We start from the raw sequence: 17,585 nt of genomic DNA, 5'->3' as shown, positions 1-17,585 counted from the left end.
TCCCCATGTCCCCAAATGTCCCCAAGTGTCCCTCAATGTCCCATTTCCCTGTGTCCCCATGTCCCCAAGTCCCTCAATGTCCCACGTCCATGTCCCCACCACGTCCTCAAGTGTCCGTGTCCCCATGTCCACAAATGTCCCCAAGTGTCCCTCAATGTCCCACGTCCATGTCCCCACCATGTCCCCAAGTGTCCCTGTGATGTCCCCAAATGTCCCCAAGTCCCTCAATGTCCCACGTCCATGTCCCCACCACGTCCCCAAGTGTCCCTCAATGTCCCATTTCCCTGTGTCCCCATGTCCCCACGTGTCCCCAAGTCCCTCAATGTCCCACGTCCATGTCCCCATGTGTCCCCCCCACATCCCCGTGTCCCCATGTCCCTCACTGCCCCATTTCCCTCCATGTCCCCACGTGTCCCCACCACCTCCCACATGTCCCCACGTCCCTCCATGTCCCCTTCCCATGTCCCCACGTCCCCCCCATGTCCCCACATCCCCCCCTGTCCCCCCAATGTCCCCCCCGTGTCCCCCGAGGCGTTGGCCCTGCAGGCAGCGTTCCTTTATTGAAGGGCGAGGGGACGGGGGGAGAGGGGACAGGAGTGTCACACGGCGCGGCGTTCCCCGCTGACGTCACGGCGCTCCCGGTGACGTCACGGCGTCCCTGGTGACGTCATCGGTGTCCCTGGTGACGTCACTCAGTAGGCGTGGTTGGAGACGAAGAGGGACTCGCTGGCGGCCGCCCCCGCCTGCCCGCTGGGGGTGTACTTGCCTTGGCACGCCAGGGAGTTGGCCTGGGGACAGGGACACGCGTGTCACCCGTGGGGACACCACCCGGGGACACGGGGGACCCTGGTGGCACCACCTGGACTCACGTGGGATGGTGGTGGCACCAACTGGAGGGATAGGGGACAATGGTGACACCACCCAGAGGGACGTGGGATGGTGGTGGCACCACCCAGATGGACATGGGATGGTGGTGGCACCATCTAGAAGGACATGGGACAATGGTGACACCATCCAGATGGACGTGGCAGGGTGGTGGCACCATCTACATGTCCCTAGGACGATGGTGGCACCACCGAGATATTCATGGGACGATGGTGACACCAGCCAGAGACACGTGGGATGGTGGTGGCACCATGGTGGCACCACCCAGACGTTCATGGCACAATGGTGGCACCTCCTAGACACATGTGGGACCATGGTGGCACCATCCAGATGGACATGGGACAATGGTGACACCATCCAGACACACATGGGACCATGGTGGCACCATCCACGTGGACATGGATGGGTGGTGGCACCATCTACATGTCCCTAGGACAATGGTGGCACCACCTGGACTCATGGGGGATGGTGGTGGCACCATCTGGAAGGATAGGGGACAATGGTGACACCATCCAGAGGGACGTGGAAGGGTGGTGGCACCATCTACATGTCCAAAAAATGGTGGTGGCATCAACTAGACATGCATGGGACAATGGTGACACCACCCAAAGACACGTGGGACAATGGTGACACCATCCAGATGGACATGGGATGGTGGTGGCACCATCTAGAAGGACAGGGGACAATGGTGACACCGTTGGGACAGGAGGGACGATGGTGGCACCACCCGGACTCACGTCCGGTGGCCGTGGTGCCACCCCCTTTGGGGACACGGGGCTGTCACCCCACAGAGCCACGGTGGTCCCCAAATGGTCTCCATCCCCCTGATGTCCCCGTGGGGGTGACAGTGACAAGACCTCCTCCACCCCAAAATGTCCCCATATGCCCAACGTTGACCTACCAGAACCTTCTTGAGATCCTCCTTGACCTCCATGACCGTAACCACGTCCCCAAGACCTCCTCCACCCCAAAATGTCCCCAATGTTGACCTACCAGAACCTTCTTGAGATCCTCCTAGACCACCATGACCATAACCACGTCCCCAAGCCCCCTCCACCCCAAAATGTCCCCAACATTGACCTACCAGGGCCCTCTTGGTTCTTCTTGGTGGTCTCATGGACCACCATGACCTTGCCCCCATACGTTCTCCAACCCTAAGATGTTCTCCACCCCAAAATGTCCCCAACGTTGACATCTCAGACCCTTCTTGAGATCCTCCTGGACCACCACAACCATAACCACGTCCCCAAGCCCCCCTCCACCCCAAAACGTCCCCAACGTTGACCTACCAGAACCTTCTTGAGGTCCTCCTGGACCACCACGACCATAACCATGTCCCCAAGCCCCCTCCACCCGAAAATGTCCCCAACACTGACCTACCAGAACCTCCTTGATGTCCTTGGGGACCACCATGACCATGACCATGTCCCCAAGACGTTCTGCACCCCAAAATGTCCCCAACGTTGACGAACCAGAACCTTCTTGAGATCTTCCTAGACCACCATGACCGTAACCACATCCCCAAGCCCCCCTCACCCCAAAATGTCCCCAACATTGACCTACCAGAACCTTCTTGAGATCCTCCTTGACCTCCATAACCATAACCACGTCCCCAAGCCCCCTCCACCCCAAAATGTCCCCAACGTTGACCTACCAGGGCCCTCTTGACGTACTCCTCCTGGGCCGCCTTGGTGTTCTCCTTCTTGCCGCTCCAGGCCCGCAGCGCCGAGGCCTGCAGTGCCCGCCCGTAGGAGAAGGTCAGGGCCCAGGGCTTGGCCAGGGGACACCGGTTGATGGCGTTGAGGTTGATGGACGCCTCCTCCTCGCTCTGGCCCCCCGACAGGAACGTGATGCCTGGGGGGGGTGGGGAGGGGGGGATGGGGTCAGCGTGGGGACGTGGCCATGGGGACAGGGATGGTGACACCATGAGGACATGGCTGTAGGGACACCATGAGAACGTGGCCATGGGGATAAGGACATGACCATGGGGACGAGGATGATGGCATCATGGTGATGGGGACACCACGAGGACATGGCCATGGGGATGGGGACACCAAGAGGACAAAGATATGACCATGGGGACACCATGAGGACACCATGGGGATGGGGACACCACGAGGACGTGGCCATGGGGACGGGGACACCATGGGGTTGAGGACAAGGACACCACAAGGACATGGCCATGGCGACGGGGACACCACGGGGATGGGGACACCAAGAGGTTGAGGACACCACAGGTACGTGGCCATGGCGATGGGGACATCATGGGGTTGAGGACAAGGACACCACGAGGACGTGGTTGTGGGGACACCATGAGGACGTGGCCATGGGGATGGGGACATCGTGGGGTTGAGGACACCACTAGGACGTGGCCATGGGGACAAGGACATGACCATGAGGACCAGGGTGATGACACCATGGCGATGGGGACACCACGAGGACATGGCCATGGGGACACCATGAGGACGTGGACACCATGGGGTTGAGGACAAGGACACCACAAGGATGTGGCCATGGGGACACCACGAGGACATGGCCATAGGGACGGGGACACCATGGGGATAGGGACACCATGAGGACGTGGCCATGGGGATGGGGACACCATGGGGACACTATGGGGTTGAGGACAAGGACACCACGAGGACATGGCCATGGGGACGGGGACAACATGGGGACACAGCCACGGGGATGGGAACACCATGGGGACACAGCCACATGGACCAGGGCAGTGCGGGGACAAGGTGGGGACATGGCCATGGGGACACCACAGAGGGTCACCTCCAGGGCCACGGGGTCACCCTTGGGACTGGGACAGCCACAGGAACGTGGCCATGGAGGTGGGGACACCGTGAGGATGTGGCTATGGGGACACCGTGAGGACACCACGGGGAGGTGGCCACCGTGATGGGGACCCCGTGGGGACGTGGCTGTGAGTATGGGGACACCACGGGGACGTGGCCACCGTGATGGGGACCCTGTGGGGACATGGCCATGAGCATGGAGACCCCATGGGGACACGACCACCATGATGGGGACCCCGTGGGGACATGGCCATGAGCATGAAGACCCCATGGGGACGTGGCCACCGTGATGGGGACACTGTGGGGACGTGGCCACGGTGATGGGGACATGGCCACGAGCATGGAGACCCCACGGGGACAAAACCATGGTGACTGGGACCCCATGGGGACACGGCCACGGTGACGGGGACCCCGTGGGGACATGGCCATGAGCATGAAGACCCCATGGGGACGTGGCCACCATGATGGGGACCCCGTGGGGACAAGGCCATGAGCATGGAGACCCCATGGGGACACGGCCACCATGATGGGGACCCCGTGGGGACATGGCCATGAGCATGAAGACCCCATGGGGACGTGGCCACCATGATGGGGACCCTGTGGGGACATGGCCATGAGTATGTAGACCCCATGGGGACGTGGCCACCATGTTTTGGACCCCATAGGGACACGGCCACCGTGATGGGGACACCACGGGGAGGTGGCCACCGTGATGGGGACCCCATGGGGACGTGGCTGTGAGTATGGGGACACCATGGGGACATGGCCACCGTGATGGGGACCCCGTGGGGACATGGCCATGAGCATGAAGACCCCATGGGGACGTGGCCACCATGATGGGGACCCCATGGGGACGTGGCCATGACCATGGAGACCCCATAGGGACGTGGCCACCGTGATGGGGACACCACGGGGAGGTGGCCATGAGCATGGAGACCCCATGGGGACAAAACCATGCTGATGGGGACCCCATGGGGACACGGCCACGGTGACGGGGACCCCGTGGGGACATGGCCATGAGCATGAAGACCCCATGGGGACGTGGCCACCATGATGGGGACCCTGTGGGGACATGGCCATGAGTATGTAGACCCCATGGGGACGTGGCCACCATGTTTTGGACCCCATAGGGACATGGCCACCATGATGGGGACACCACGGGGAGGTGGCCATGAGCATGGAGACCCCATGGGGACAAAACCATGCTGATGGGGACCCCATGGGGACACGGCCACGGTGACGGGGACCCCGTGGGGACATGGCCATGAGCATGAAGACCCCATGGGGACGTGGCCACCATGATGGGGACCCTGTGGGGACATGGCCATGAGTATGTAGACCCCATGGGGACGTGGCCACCATGTTTTGGACCCCATAGGGACATGGCCACCATGATGGGGACACCACGGGGAGGTGGCCATGAGCATGGAGACCCCATGCGGACAAAACCATGCTGATGGGGACCCCATGGGGACACGGCCACGGTGACGGGGACCCCGTGGGGACATGGCCATGAGCATGAAGACCCCATGGGGACGTGGCCACCATGATGGGGACCCCGTGGGGACAAGGCCATGAGCATGGAGACCCCATGGGGACACGGCCACCATGATGGGGACCCCATGGGGACGTGGCCATGACCATGGAGACCCCATAGGGACGTGGCCACCGTGATGGGGACACCACGGGGAGGTGGCCATGAGCATGGAGACCCCATGGGGACGTGGCCACCATGATGGGGACCCCATGGGGACGCGGCCATGGTGACGGGGACCCCATGGGGACACGGCCATGAGCATGGAGACCCCATAGGGACATGGCCACCATAATGGGGATGTGGCCACGAGCACGGAAACACCTTGAGGACATAACCACGGGGACCCCACGGGGACGTGACCACCGTGACGGGGACCCCATGGGGGGACACGGGGCCGGGTGACACTGACCGGGCACGGCGGGTGGCACGGTGCGGCGCAGGGCGGTGACGGTGGCCATGGCGATCTCCTCGGGGCTGTACTTCTTGGTGCAGGAGTGGCCGGCGGTCACCATGTTGGGCTTCAGCAGGGTCCCCTCCAGGTAGACGTGGTGGTCGCTCAGCGCCTTGTAGACGGCCGCCAGCACCTGGGGACAGGTTGGGGACATGTTGGGGACACCTCGAGGACACGTTGAGGACATCTTGGGGACATTTTGGGGGCTTCACCCACCTTCTCGGTGACATATTGGCAGCGCTTCAGGTCGTGGTCACCATCTGGAAGGATCTCGGGCTCCACGATGGGGACGATGCCGTTCTGTGGGGACACGGGGACGTCAGGGACACGGCGGGGGCACCAGAAGGTGGCCTGGGCTACCCAGTGGGGACAGGAGGTGACGCGTCGCGGCTGGGAGGCCACCACGGGGTGCCCAGAGGTGACACGGGGGTGGGGACGGGGAAGTGACACGAACGGAGGACACGGGGAGGTGCCACCAGGGCGGGGAGGTGGCACCAAGCCAACTGGGGGTGGCACCACGTCAACTGGAGGTGTCACCACGTCAACTGGGGGTGGCAGTATGTCAAAGGGAGGTGCCACCACGTCAACTGGGGGTGGCAATATGTCAACTGGAGGTGTCACCAAGCCAACTGGAGGTGCCACCATGGCGTGGAGGTGGCAATATGTCAACGGGAGGTGCCACCAAGCCAACTGGAGGGGCCACCAAGCCAACTGGAAGTGGCAATATGTCAACTGGAGAGGCCACCAAGTCAACTGGAAGGGCCACCAAGCCAACTGGAAGGGCCTCCAAGCCAACTGGAAGTTGCAATACGTCAACTGGAAGGGGCCACCAAGCCAACTGGAAGGGCCTCCAAGGCAACTGGAAGTGGCAATATGTCAACTGGAGGGGCCACCAAGCCAACTGGAAGTGGCAATATGTCAAATGGAAGGGCCACCAAGCCAACTGGAAGGGCCACCAAGCCAACTGGAAGGGCCACCAAGCAAACTGGAAGGGCCACCAAGCAAACTGGAGGTGGCAATATGTCAAATGGAAGGGCCACCAAGCCAACTGGAGACCTCCAACCACCACAGGGCACCAAGAGGGGACACGGGGAGGGGAAGGGGGGACACGGGGACGGGAAGGGGGGACACGGGGCCGGGGACCTGCTGGCAGATGCTGGCGTAGCGCGCGAGGACGTTGGCGTTCTCCAGGATGGCGAGGCGCGAGGGGGTGTGCTCCGAAATCTTGAGGACACAGCGCCACTTGGCGAAGTCGGCCCCGTCCTTCTTGTACTGGGCACAGCGCTCCATCAGCCCGTCCAGCCCTGGGGGGGACACCGCGGTGGCATCAGGGGTGGGGACACCCCGGTGGCATCGGGGGTGGGGACACCCCGGTGGCATCGGGGACGTCGCTCACCTTGGGTCGTGGTCTCGCCGTTGGTGCCAGCCAGGGGCACGACTCCCTTGTCCACCTAGGGGATGGGGACAGGGTCATCGGGGTGCTGGCCCGGTCCCATCCCTGTCCCCGCGTGTCACCCTCCGTGTCCCCAACACCCCAAGGTTCCCAAGATGTCCCCAACCCAATGTGGCCACCTAGTGAAGTCACTGTTGATGTGGTTGACCTGGATCCAAGAGCATCCCATGTCCCCAAGATCCCCCAACACTCTTGATGTCCCCAAGACCCCAAGATGTCCCCAACCCAACGTGCCCACCTAACGAAGCCACCGTTGACCTGGTTGACCAGCACCAAGGAGCCCCCAAATCCCCCCAATGCCCTCGATGTCCCCAAGACCCCAATGTCCCCAAGACCACCGTTGACCCGGTTGACCAGCAGCAAGGAGCCCCCAAATCCCCCAAACGCCCCTGATGTCCCCAAGACCTCAATGTCCCCAAGACGTCCCCAACCCAACGCGCCCACCTAACGAAGCCACCGTTGACCTGGTTGACCAGCACCAAGGAGCCCCCAAATCCCCCCAGCGCCCTTGAGGTCCCCAAGACCCTCAATGTCCCCAAGACCCCCATGTCCCCAAGACCACCGTTGACCTGGTTGACCAGCACCAAGGAGCCCCCAAGTCCCCCCAACACCCTCGATGTCCCCAAGACCCCAACGTCCCCAAGCCAACCCCAACCCAACGAAGCCACCGTTGACCCAGTTGACCAACACCAAGGAGCCCCCAAATCCCCCCAACACCCTCGATGTCCCCAAGACCCCAATGTCCCCAAGACCCCCGTTGACCTGGTTGACCAGCACCAGGGAGCACCCAAATCCCCCCAACAACCTCGATGTCCCCAAGAACCCAATGTCCCCAAGACGACCCCAACCCAATGAAGCCACCGTTGACCTGGTTGACCAGCACCAGGGAGCACCCAAATCCCCCCAACGCCCTCGATGTCCCCAACACCCTCAATGTCCCCAAGACCCCAATGTCCCCACAATGTCCCCAATGTCCCCACCATGTCCCCGAGGTCCCCACCTTGATGCCAACGACGGCGCCCTTGCCGCGGATGACCTGGGGGAAGGGGCGCCCATCGTCGGCCGACTGGTAGAGGGTCTCGTGGAAGAGGATGACGCCGCCGATGCAGGGGTCCACGCGCTTGTCGGCCGTGAAGAGCAGCTGCCGGTACCAGCGGCGGTTCTCCTCGGTGTTCTCCGCCCCCACCGAGCTCAGCCGCTTGGCGATGCTGCCTGGGGGTGGCCCAGTATAGACCAGTTTACTCCCAGTAAGCCGTAGTGGTCTCCCGGAGCTGTAGCGGTAGCTCCCAGTAGCTCCCAGTGCCACCCCAGGAGCTCTCGTGGATCTCCTGGTGCCACCTCAAGGTTCTCAAACACTTCCCCATCCTCCTTGAAGCCGTACCAGTATGTCCCAGTATGACCCAGTACATCCCAGTATGACCCAGTACGTCCCCTGGACTATTGGTGGTGCCCCAGTGCCTCCCAGTAGCTCCCAGTGACTTCCCAGGAGCCCTCATGGACCTCCTGGTGCCACCTCGAGGTTCTTGGCCACTTCCCCATCCTCCTTGAAGCCGTACCAGTATGTCCCAGTACGACCCAGTATGTCCCAGTATGTCCCTCTGGACTATTGGTGGTGCCCCAGTGCTTCCCAGTAACTCCCAGTGCCTTTCCAGGAGCCCTCATGGACCTCCTGGTGCCACCTCAAGGTTCTCAGACACTTCCCCATCCTCCTTGAAGCCGTCCCAGTATGTCCCAGTATGACCCAGTACATCCCAGTATGTCCTAGTATGTCCCCCTGGGCTCTTGTTGGTGCCCTAGTGCCTCCCAGTAGCTCCCAGTGCCTTCCCAGGAGCTCTCATGGACCTCCTGGTGCCACCTCAAGGTTCTCAGACACTTCCCCATCCTCCTTGAAGCCGTCCCAGTATGTCCCAGTATGACCCAGTACATCCCAGTATGTCCTAGTATGTCCCCCTGGACTATTGGTGGTGCCCCAGTGTCTCCCAGTAGCTCCCAGTGCCTTCCCAGGAGCTCTTATGGACCTCCTGGTGCCACCTCAAGGTTCTCAGACACTTCCCCACCCTCCTTGAAGCCGTCCCAGTATGTCCCAGTATGACCCAGTACATCCCAGTATGTCCTAGTATGTCCCCCTGGGCTCCTGTTGGTGCCCCAGTGCCTCCCAGTAGCTCCCAGTGCCTTCCCAGGAGCTCTCATGGACCTCCTGGTGCCACCTCGAGGTTCTCAGACACTTCCCCATCCTCTCTGAAGCTGTACCAGTATCTCCCAGTGTGACCCAGTACATCCCAGTATGTCCTAGTATGTCCCCCTGGGCTCCTGTTGGTGCCCCAGTGCCTCCCAGTAGCTCCCAGTACCATCCCAGAAGCTCTCAAAGCCCCACTGGTGACACCTCGAGGTTCCCAGCCACTTCCTCAACCTCCTTGAAGCTGTACCAGTATGTCCCAGTATGACCCAGTGTGTCCCAGTATGTCCCTCTGGACTATTGGTGGTGCCCCAGTGCCTCCCAGTAGCTCCCAGTGCCTTTCCAGGAGCTCTCATGGACCTCCTGGTGCCACCTCGAGGTTTTCAGACACTACCCCATCCTCCTTGAAGCCGTACCAGTACGTCCCAGTATGACCCAGTACATCCCAGTATGACCCAATACATCCCCTGGACTATTGGTGGTGCCCCAGTGCCTCCCAGTAGCTCCCGGTGCCACCCCAGGAGCTCTCGTGGACTTCCTGGTGCCACCTTGAGGTTCTCAGACACTTCCCCATCCTCTCTGAAGCCGTACCAGTATGTCCCAGTATGACCCAGTGTGTCCCAGTACGTCGCTCTGGACTATTGGTGGTGCCCCAGTGCCTCCCAGTAACTCCCAGTGCCTTTCCAGGAGCCCTCATGGACCTCCTGGTGCCACCTCAAGGTTCTCAGACACTTCCCCATCCTCCTTGAAGCCGTCCCAGTATGTCCCAGTATGACCCAGTACATCCCAGTATGTCCTAGTATGTCCCCCTGGGCTCTTGTTGGTGCCCCAGCGCCTCCCAGTAGCTCCCAGTGCCTTCCCAGGAACTCTCATGGACCTCCTGGTGCCACCTCAAGGTTCTCAGACACTTCCCCATCCTCCTTGAAGCTGTACCAGTATGTCCCAGTATGACCCAGTACATCCCAGTATGTCCTAGTATGTCCCCCTGGACTATTGGTGGTGCCCCAGCGCCTCCCAGTAGCTCCCAGTGCCTTCCCAGGAGCTCTCATGGACCTCCTGGTGCCACCTCGAGGTTCTCAGACACTTCCCCATCCTCTCTGAAGCCGTACCAGTATGTCCCAGTGTGACCCAGTACATCCCAGTATGTCCTAGTATGTCCCCCTGGGCTCCTGTTGGTGCCCCAGTGCCTCCCAGTAGCTCCCAGTACCATCCCAGAAGCTCTCAAAGCCCCACTGGTGACACCTCGAGGTTCCCAGCCACTTCCTCACCCTCCTTGAAGCCATACCAGTATGTCCCAGTATGACCCAGTGTGTCCCAGTATGTCCCTCTGGTCTATTGGTGGTGCCCTAGTGCCTCCCAGTAGCTCCCAGTGCCTTCCCAGGAGGTCTTATGGACCTCCTGGTGCCACCTCAAGGTTCTCAGACACTTCCCCATCCTCTTTGAAGTCATACCAGTATGTTCCAGTATGACCTAGTACATCCCAGTATGTCCTAGTATGTCCCCCTGGGCTCCTGTTGGTGCCCCAGTGCCTCCCAGTAGCTCCCAGTGCCTTCCCAGGAGCTCTCATGGACCTCCTGGTACCACCTCGAGGTTCTTGGCCACCTCCCCATCCTCCTTGAAGCCATCCCAGTATGTCCCAGTATGATCCAGTATGTCCCAGTACGTCCTCCTGGGCTCTTGGTGGTGCCCCAGTGCCTCCCAGTAGCTCCCAGTACCATCCCAGAAGCTCTCAAAGCCCCACTGGTGCCACCTCGAGGTGCTCAGCTGTTTCCCCATCCTCCCTGCTGCCATCCCAGTTCCTCCCAGTAGCTTCCAGTGCCCTCCTGGTGCCGCTCCAGCGTCTCCCAGTAAGGTCCAGTGCCCTCCCAGTGCCCCTCCGTATCTCCCAGTGGCCCCTCGGCCCCTCCCAGTTCCTCCCAGTCCCGTCAGAGCTGACTCACTCCCCAGTACTTCCTCAATACTGGGCAGGGCGGCACCTCCCAGTTGTTTCCTGTCTGTCCCAGTTGCTTCCAGTCTGCCCCAGTTGCCTCCCAGTGGCCCTCAACCCCACCCCAGCAGCTCCCAGTGCCCTCCCAGTGCCCCTCAACCCCCTCCCAGCGCCCACCAGTCCCTCCCAGCCCCAAACCAGTCCCTCCCAGCCCCCTCCCAGCCCCCCCCAGTCCCTCCCAGTGCCCTCCCAGTTCATCCCAGTGCCCACCAGTGGACTCATCGGCAGCTAGGATGCCCTTGCCGGGGGCCACGATGCGCCGGGCGATGTCGGCGAGCTCCTGCTTTTGCTCGGGGGTGAGCGCCGGGTACTGGTGCGGCATGGTGGTGGCACTGGGGACAAGATGGGGACAGCGTCAGGGGGACACCGGGGAACCCGGGGAGAACGTTGGGGACCCCAAGAACATTGGGGACCCCATGGGGACATCGGGGAACCCCAAGAGGAACATCAGGAACCCTACAGAGAACGTTGGGGACCCCATGGAGAACCTCAAGAACCTCATGGAGAACATTGGGGTCTCCTTGGAGAACCCATGGGGACATCGTGGACCCCATGGGGGACATCAGGAACCCCAAGAAGGACATCAAGAACATTGGGGACCCCATGGGGAACCCATAGGGGACATCAGGGACCCTAACGAGGGTTGGGGTCCCCTTAGAGAACCCATAGGGGACATTGGGGACCCCATGGGGAACATCAGGGACCCTAAAGAAGGTTGGGGTCCCCCTGGAGAACCCATAGGGGACATTGGGGACCCCAAGGAGAACATTGGGGTCCCCTTGGAGAACCCATGGGGACATCAGGAACCCCAAGAGGAACATCAAGAACATTGGGGACCCCATGGGGAACCCATAGGGGACATCGGGGACCCCAAGAGGAACATCAAGAACCCCACGGAGAACATTGGGGTCCCCTTGGAGAACCCATAAGGGACATTGGGGACCCCATGGGGAACATCAGGAACCCCAAGGAGAACATTGGGGTCCCCTTGGAGAGCCCATGGGGACATTGGGGTCCCCTTAGAGAACCCATAGGGGACATCAGGGACCCCAAGGAGAACGTTGGGGACCCCATGGGGAACATCAGGGACCCTAAAGAAGGTTGGGGTCCCCTTGGAGAACCCATGGGGACATCAGGAACCCCAAGAGGAACATCAAGAACATTGGGGACCCCATGGGGAACCCATAGGGGACATCGGGGACCCCAAGAGGAACATCAGGAACCCCAAGGAGAACATTGGGGTCCCCTTGGAGAACCCATAAGGGACATTGGGGACCCCATGGGGAACATCAGGAACCCCAAGGAGAACATTGGGGTCCCCTTGGAGAGCCCATGGGGACATTGGGGACCCCAAGGAGAACATTGGGGACCCCATGGGGAACATCAAGAACCCCAAGGAGAATGTTGGGGACCCCATGGAGGACATCAGGGACCCTAAAAAAGGTTGGGGTCCCCTTGGGAGAACCCATGGGGACATCAGGAACCCCAAGAGGAACATCAAGAACCCTACAGAGAACATTGGGGTCCCCTTGGAGAACCCATGGGGACATCGGGGACCCCAGGGAGAACCCATAGGGGACATCGGGGACCCCATGGGGGACATTGGGGACCCTACAGAGAACCCTTGGAGAACTTGGGGACCCCAAAAAGAACCCCATGGGGACCCCAGGGACAGGGGAGGGTGGGAGGGGGCACCCATGGGTGCTGAGGGGACACCGAGGGGACCTGGGGACACCCAAGGGACAGCGAGGAGGGACCCAAGGGTGCCTGGGGACACCCAAGGGTGCTTGGGGACACCCAAGGGGACACCAAGGGGACCTGGGGACACCCAAGGGACACCAAGGGGACACCCAAGGGTGCCTGGGGACACCCAAGGGTGCCTGGGGAACTGCCCAAGGGACACCAAGGGGACCTGGGGACACCCAAGGGACATCGAGGAGGACCTAAGGGTGCCTGGGGACACCCAAGGGTGCTTAGGGACACCAAGGAACCACCCAAGGGGACACCAAGGAGGGACCCAAGGGTGCCTGGGGACACCCAAGGGTGCTTAGGGACACAGAGGAACCGCCCAAGGGGACACCAAGGACATCAAGGAGGGACCCAGGGGACACCGAGGGGACACCCAAAGGACCTGGGGCCACCCAAGGGGGACACAGGAGCACCCAAGGGAGCTGGGGACACCCAAGGGGACACCGGGCCACCCAAAGGACACCAAGGAAGCACCCAAGGGACACCAAGGAGGGACCCAGGGGACACCCAAGGGACACGCAAAGGGGACAGGGGGCACCCAAGGGACACCCAAGGGGACTTGGGGACACCCAAGGGCCACCAAGGAACCACCCAAGGGGATGTGGGGCCACCCAAGGGGCCACCCAAAGGAGACAGGGGGCACCCAAGGGCGACGGGGAGCACCCAAGGGCCACCCAAAGGGACTTGGGGACACCCAAGGGCCACCAAGGGACACCCAAGTGTGATGGGGGGCACCCAAGGGACACCCAAGGGGACACCCAAGGTGGACGGGGGGCACCCAAGGGGGACACCCAAAGGGATTTGGGACACCCAAGGGCCACCAAGGGACACCCAAGGGGACACCCAAGGGTGACGGGGGGCACCCAAGGGACACCCAAGGGGACTTGGGGGCACCCAAGGGCCACCAAGGAACCACCCAAGGGGATGTGGGGCCACCCAAGGGGCCACCCAAAGGAGGCAGGGGGCACCCAAGGACGACGGGGAGCACCCAAGGGACACCCAAAGGGACTTGGGGACACCCAAGGGGGACAGGGGGCACCCAAGGGCCACCCAAAGGGACTTGGGGACACCCAGGGACACCCAAGGGACACCCAAGGGGACACCCAAGGGGGACGGGGGACACCCAAGGGGACACCCAAAGGGGACGGGGAGCACCCAAGGGACACCAAGGGACCACCCAAAGGGGACAGGGGCCACCCAAGGGACCTGGGGACACCCAAGGGTGCGGGGCCACCCACCGGGTGTCCGAGCGCTGCGGGAGCCGGCGCCGAAATGGCAGCGGGGAGGGGACGGGGAGGGGACAGGGGGACACGCCCGGGGGGGGAGGGGACAGGGGAGGGGACACCCGGGGGCCACCCCCGCACCCAAGGGTGCTTCAAGGGCACCCCGCCCCCCGCCGGGCCCCGAAACCTCCCTTTTTTCCCCCAAAATCCGCAGGGTGCGCCCCAAATCTGCGCTCTTTGCCCCCAAGATTGTCTCCTCGATACCAAAACCTCCTGTTTTTACCCCAAATCTGTCTCCTTTTCGCCCCTAATTGTCACTTTTTGCCCCCCAAAAACAACCCCCCGCACCCAAAACCTGCGTTTTTCGCCCCAAAAAGGCGTCCCCGCACCCAAAATCTGCGCTTTTGCCTCCAATCTGCTCCCTTTTGCCCCAAAATCGCACTTTTCACCCTCACCGCCTACTTTTTTGCCCAAAATTTGGGTTTTTCACATTGAAACCACCTTCTTTTTGCCCAAAATCTGCGTTTCTCACCCCAAATCTGCCCCTTTAACCCCAAATCTGCGCGTTTTTGTCTCAGATCTGTGCCCACACCCAAAATCTGCGCTTTTCTCCCCGAAACCACCTCCTTTTGCCCTAAACCTGCGTTTTCCCCTCAAATCACCCCCTTTAACCCAAAAACCCGTATTTCACCCCAAATCTGTGTCCCTCCCTCTGTAATCTCCCCCCACACCCAAAATTTGGGCTTTTTGCCCCAAAATCTTGGCTTTCCACCCCAACCCTTTCCCGCACCCCGAATGTCCCCGCTTCACCCCAAATCCCTCCCTGCACCCCAAACCTTCCCCTTTCGGCCCCAAATTCCTCATTTTTCCACCCAAATCTCCACCTCCACCCCAACCCCCCTAAAATCTGCTCTTTTCACCCCAAAACCTCACACCCCGCTTCCCAACCCCTTCCCCTCCCAATTCCCCTCCTTTTCCCCCCAAACCCGACTCCTCCACCTCCAAAACCCCCCTTTTTCACCCCAAACCCCTCCTCGCCCCCAAAACGGCCGTTTTTCACCCCAAAACCTCTCCCTTCGCCCCAAAGCCTCAAATTCCCCCCTCCCGCCCCCAAAATCCCCACTTTTCTCCCCAAACCTCTCCCCAACCCCCTCACCACCCCCTCACCCCCCCCTTCGCCCCCAAATCCGCCCTTTTTGCCCCCAAAACCTCCCCCCCCCCCCCCCCCCCTCCCCCACCTGGGCTCGGGGAGCGGCCGGACGCGCGGGAACGAGGGGGCGGGGCCTGGGCGAGGTGACGTCACGGGTGGGGGGGACCGGGAAGGCGCGCTCTTAAAGGGGCAACGGCGCGCTGAGTCACGGGGGGGGGCCCACCGGGTCCTTTTGGGGTTGGGGGGGGGTTTTGGGGGGTCCAGAGGGGTTTTGGGGGGGGCCCAAATTTTTTTTTGGGGGGGGGCAGAGAGGTTTTGGGGGGTTGGGGGATCTAAATTTTTTTTTGGGGGGGGGTCCAAGGGAGATTTGGGGGGGTTGGGGGTCCAGAGGTGTTTTGGGGGGGCCCAAATTTTTTTGGGGGGGTCCAGAGGGGTTTGGGGGGGGGCCAAATTTTTTTTGGGGGGCAGAGGGGTTTTAGGGGGGGGTTGGGGGGGAAAGGGGGGTCCAAATTTTTTTGGGGGGGGGTCCAAGGGGGATTTGGGGGGGGGGTTGGGGGGTCCCAAGGGGTTTTGGGGGGGTCCAGGGGGAATTTGGGGGGGGTCCGGGGGGGTGGGGTCCCATGGGGGGGGGTTATGGGGTTGGGGGGGGATCAGAGGAGGGTTTGGGGGGGTCTTGGGTGGGGGGGGGGGGAGGAAATTTGGGGTCCCCCCCCCTAAAAAAAAAAAAAGACCCCCCCCCCAAAAAAACTCACCAGGGTGGGGGCGTCCGGGGGGGGCAGCAGCCGGGGGCCGGGGGCTCCCCCCTATATAGGGGCGCCGGGGGCGGCCCCCCCGCCCTGACCTTCTCCGGTGCCCTCTGCCCTTTCGGCGGCCAAAAATAGGGGCCCCCCCCCGCCCCTCCCCCCCCCCCCCCCCCGCAGCCCCTCCCCCACCCCCAGGCACCCGGGGGGGGGGGAGGGGAGCCCCCCCTGGCCCCCCCCTTATCACTTTTTGGGGGGGGGTTCCCTCCATTTTTGGGACCCCCCCCTTATTTTTGCCCCCACCCCTTTTTTTTGGGACCCCCCCTTTTTTTGGGACCCCCCTTTATTTTTGCCCCCCCTTTTTTTTTGGGACCCCCCCCTTATTTTTGGGACCCCCCCCATGCTTTCTCCCCCCCCCCATGAACTTTTACCCCCCCCCCACCCTTTTTCGACCCTCCCCAATATTTTTTTTGGGGGGGGCTCCCCCTTATTTTTGGGGCCCCCCCATCCCTTTTAGCCCCCCCCATGACTTTTACCCCCCCCCTCTGCTTTTTTGGGGGACCCCTCCATGAATTTCAGCCCCCCCCCCGATTTTTTATTGCCCCCCCGATTTTTTTTTGGCCCCCCCCCGATTTTTTTTGCCCCCCCCCCCAGATTTTTGCCCCCCCCCCCCATAGTTTTCAGACCCCCTCCCACCATTTTGGCCCCCCCCCCCATTATATTTTGGGCCCCCACCAAATATTTTTACCCCCCCCCAAATATTTTTACCCCCCCCTTATATTTTTTAGGCCCCCACCTCACTTTTAACCCCCCCCAGTCCCCAAATTCCCCCCCCCCATTTATTTTTGGGGGGGTCCCCTCATATTTTGGGCCCCCCCTCCCCAATTTTTGACCCCTTTTCCCCCAATTTTGCCCCTTTCCCCCCCTTTTGCCCCCCCTTTTTTTTGCCCCCCCCCCCTTTGGGCCCTCCTCAGGGAGGGGCGGGGCCTCGTTGCCATGGCGACCCGGGGGCGGTTTCTATAGCAACGAGGGGGCGGGGCCAAGGGGAGGGGCGTGGCTTAGCCGGGGGCGGGGCCTGGTGATTGACAGGGGGCGGGGCGGTGGCGCTGGGGGCTCATTAATATTCATGCTCGCGTTGCTTCATGAATATTAATGAGGAATATGTTAATTAAGTGGTCGTGAGCCACGCCCCCCTCGTTGATATTCGCGCCGCTCGGTTGCCGTGGCGACCCCCCCTCCGTCTCCATAGCAACGCGCGTCCCGCCTTCCCATTGGCCGGCCGCTCGCTCCCTTTAACCAATGGGAGCGGCCGAGCGCTCTGCCTGGCAACGCGCCTCATCCTCCTCCTCCTATTGGCTGCGCGGGCGGCCAATCAGGCGGGGCGGCGCCGCGCATGCGCAGCTCCATTCCGGCCGCCCGTTGCCATAGCGACG

General features: G+C 61.9%; 1 protein-coding gene across 3 annotated transcripts; it reads right to left on the bottom strand.

Annotated features, from left to right (window-relative positions):
• Positions 1-539: 539 nt before the first annotated feature.
• ALDOA (aldolase, fructose-bisphosphate A) lies at positions 540-16,316 on the bottom strand. 3 transcript variants are annotated; one of them, XM_072029556.1, is made up of 9 exons: positions 16,165-16,316; positions 11,501-11,622; positions 8,128-8,339; positions 7,071-7,125; positions 6,818-6,978; positions 5,891-5,974; positions 5,633-5,807; positions 2,540-2,739; positions 540-788 (listed from the first exon to the last, which is right to left on the bottom strand). In XM_072029556.1, exons 2-9 carry the CDS (start codon positions 11,610-11,612, stop codon positions 693-695), a joined length of 1,095 nt encoding a protein of 364 aa, XP_071885657.1. In that variant the 5' UTR covers positions 11,613-11,622; positions 16,165-16,316; the 3' UTR covers positions 540-692. The 3 variants fall into 3 exon arrangements, with proteins under 3 accessions (XP_071885657.1, XP_071885655.1, XP_071885656.1); XM_072029554.1 differs by lacking the exon at positions 16,165-16,316 and adding an exon at positions 15,501-15,616; XM_072029555.1 differs by lacking the exon at positions 16,165-16,316 and adding an exon at positions 14,278-14,850.
• Between the last annotated feature and the right edge of the window lie 1,269 nt (positions 16,317-17,585).

The sequence above is a fragment of the Anas platyrhynchos genome, chromosome 30, assembly GCF_047663525.1.
Source record: "Anas platyrhynchos isolate ZD024472 breed Pekin duck chromosome 30, IASCAAS_PekinDuck_T2T, whole genome shotgun sequence".
Classification (NCBI taxonomy): domain Eukaryota; kingdom Metazoa; phylum Chordata; class Aves; order Anseriformes; family Anatidae; genus Anas; species Anas platyrhynchos.
Note: the sequence above shows the minus strand (reverse complement) of the source record. Positions and strands in the feature narration are given on the sequence as shown.

Bases quoted from the DNA above. Each gene is read 5' to 3' on its own strand.
- ALDOA (XM_072029556.1), bottom strand. From the start codon at position 11,612: ATGCCGCACCAGTACCCGGCGCTCACCCCCGAGCAAAAGCAGGAGCTC. The intron at 2,740-5,632 runs GTCAGTGTCACC...CACCCCCCCCAG, and splicing joins CGTGCCACCCGCCGTGCCCG to GCATCACGTTCCTGTCGGGG. The intron at 789-2,539 runs GTAGGTCAACGT...CCCTGTCCCCAG, and splicing joins AGTACGTCAAGAGGGCCCTG to GCCAACTCCCTGGCGTGCCA.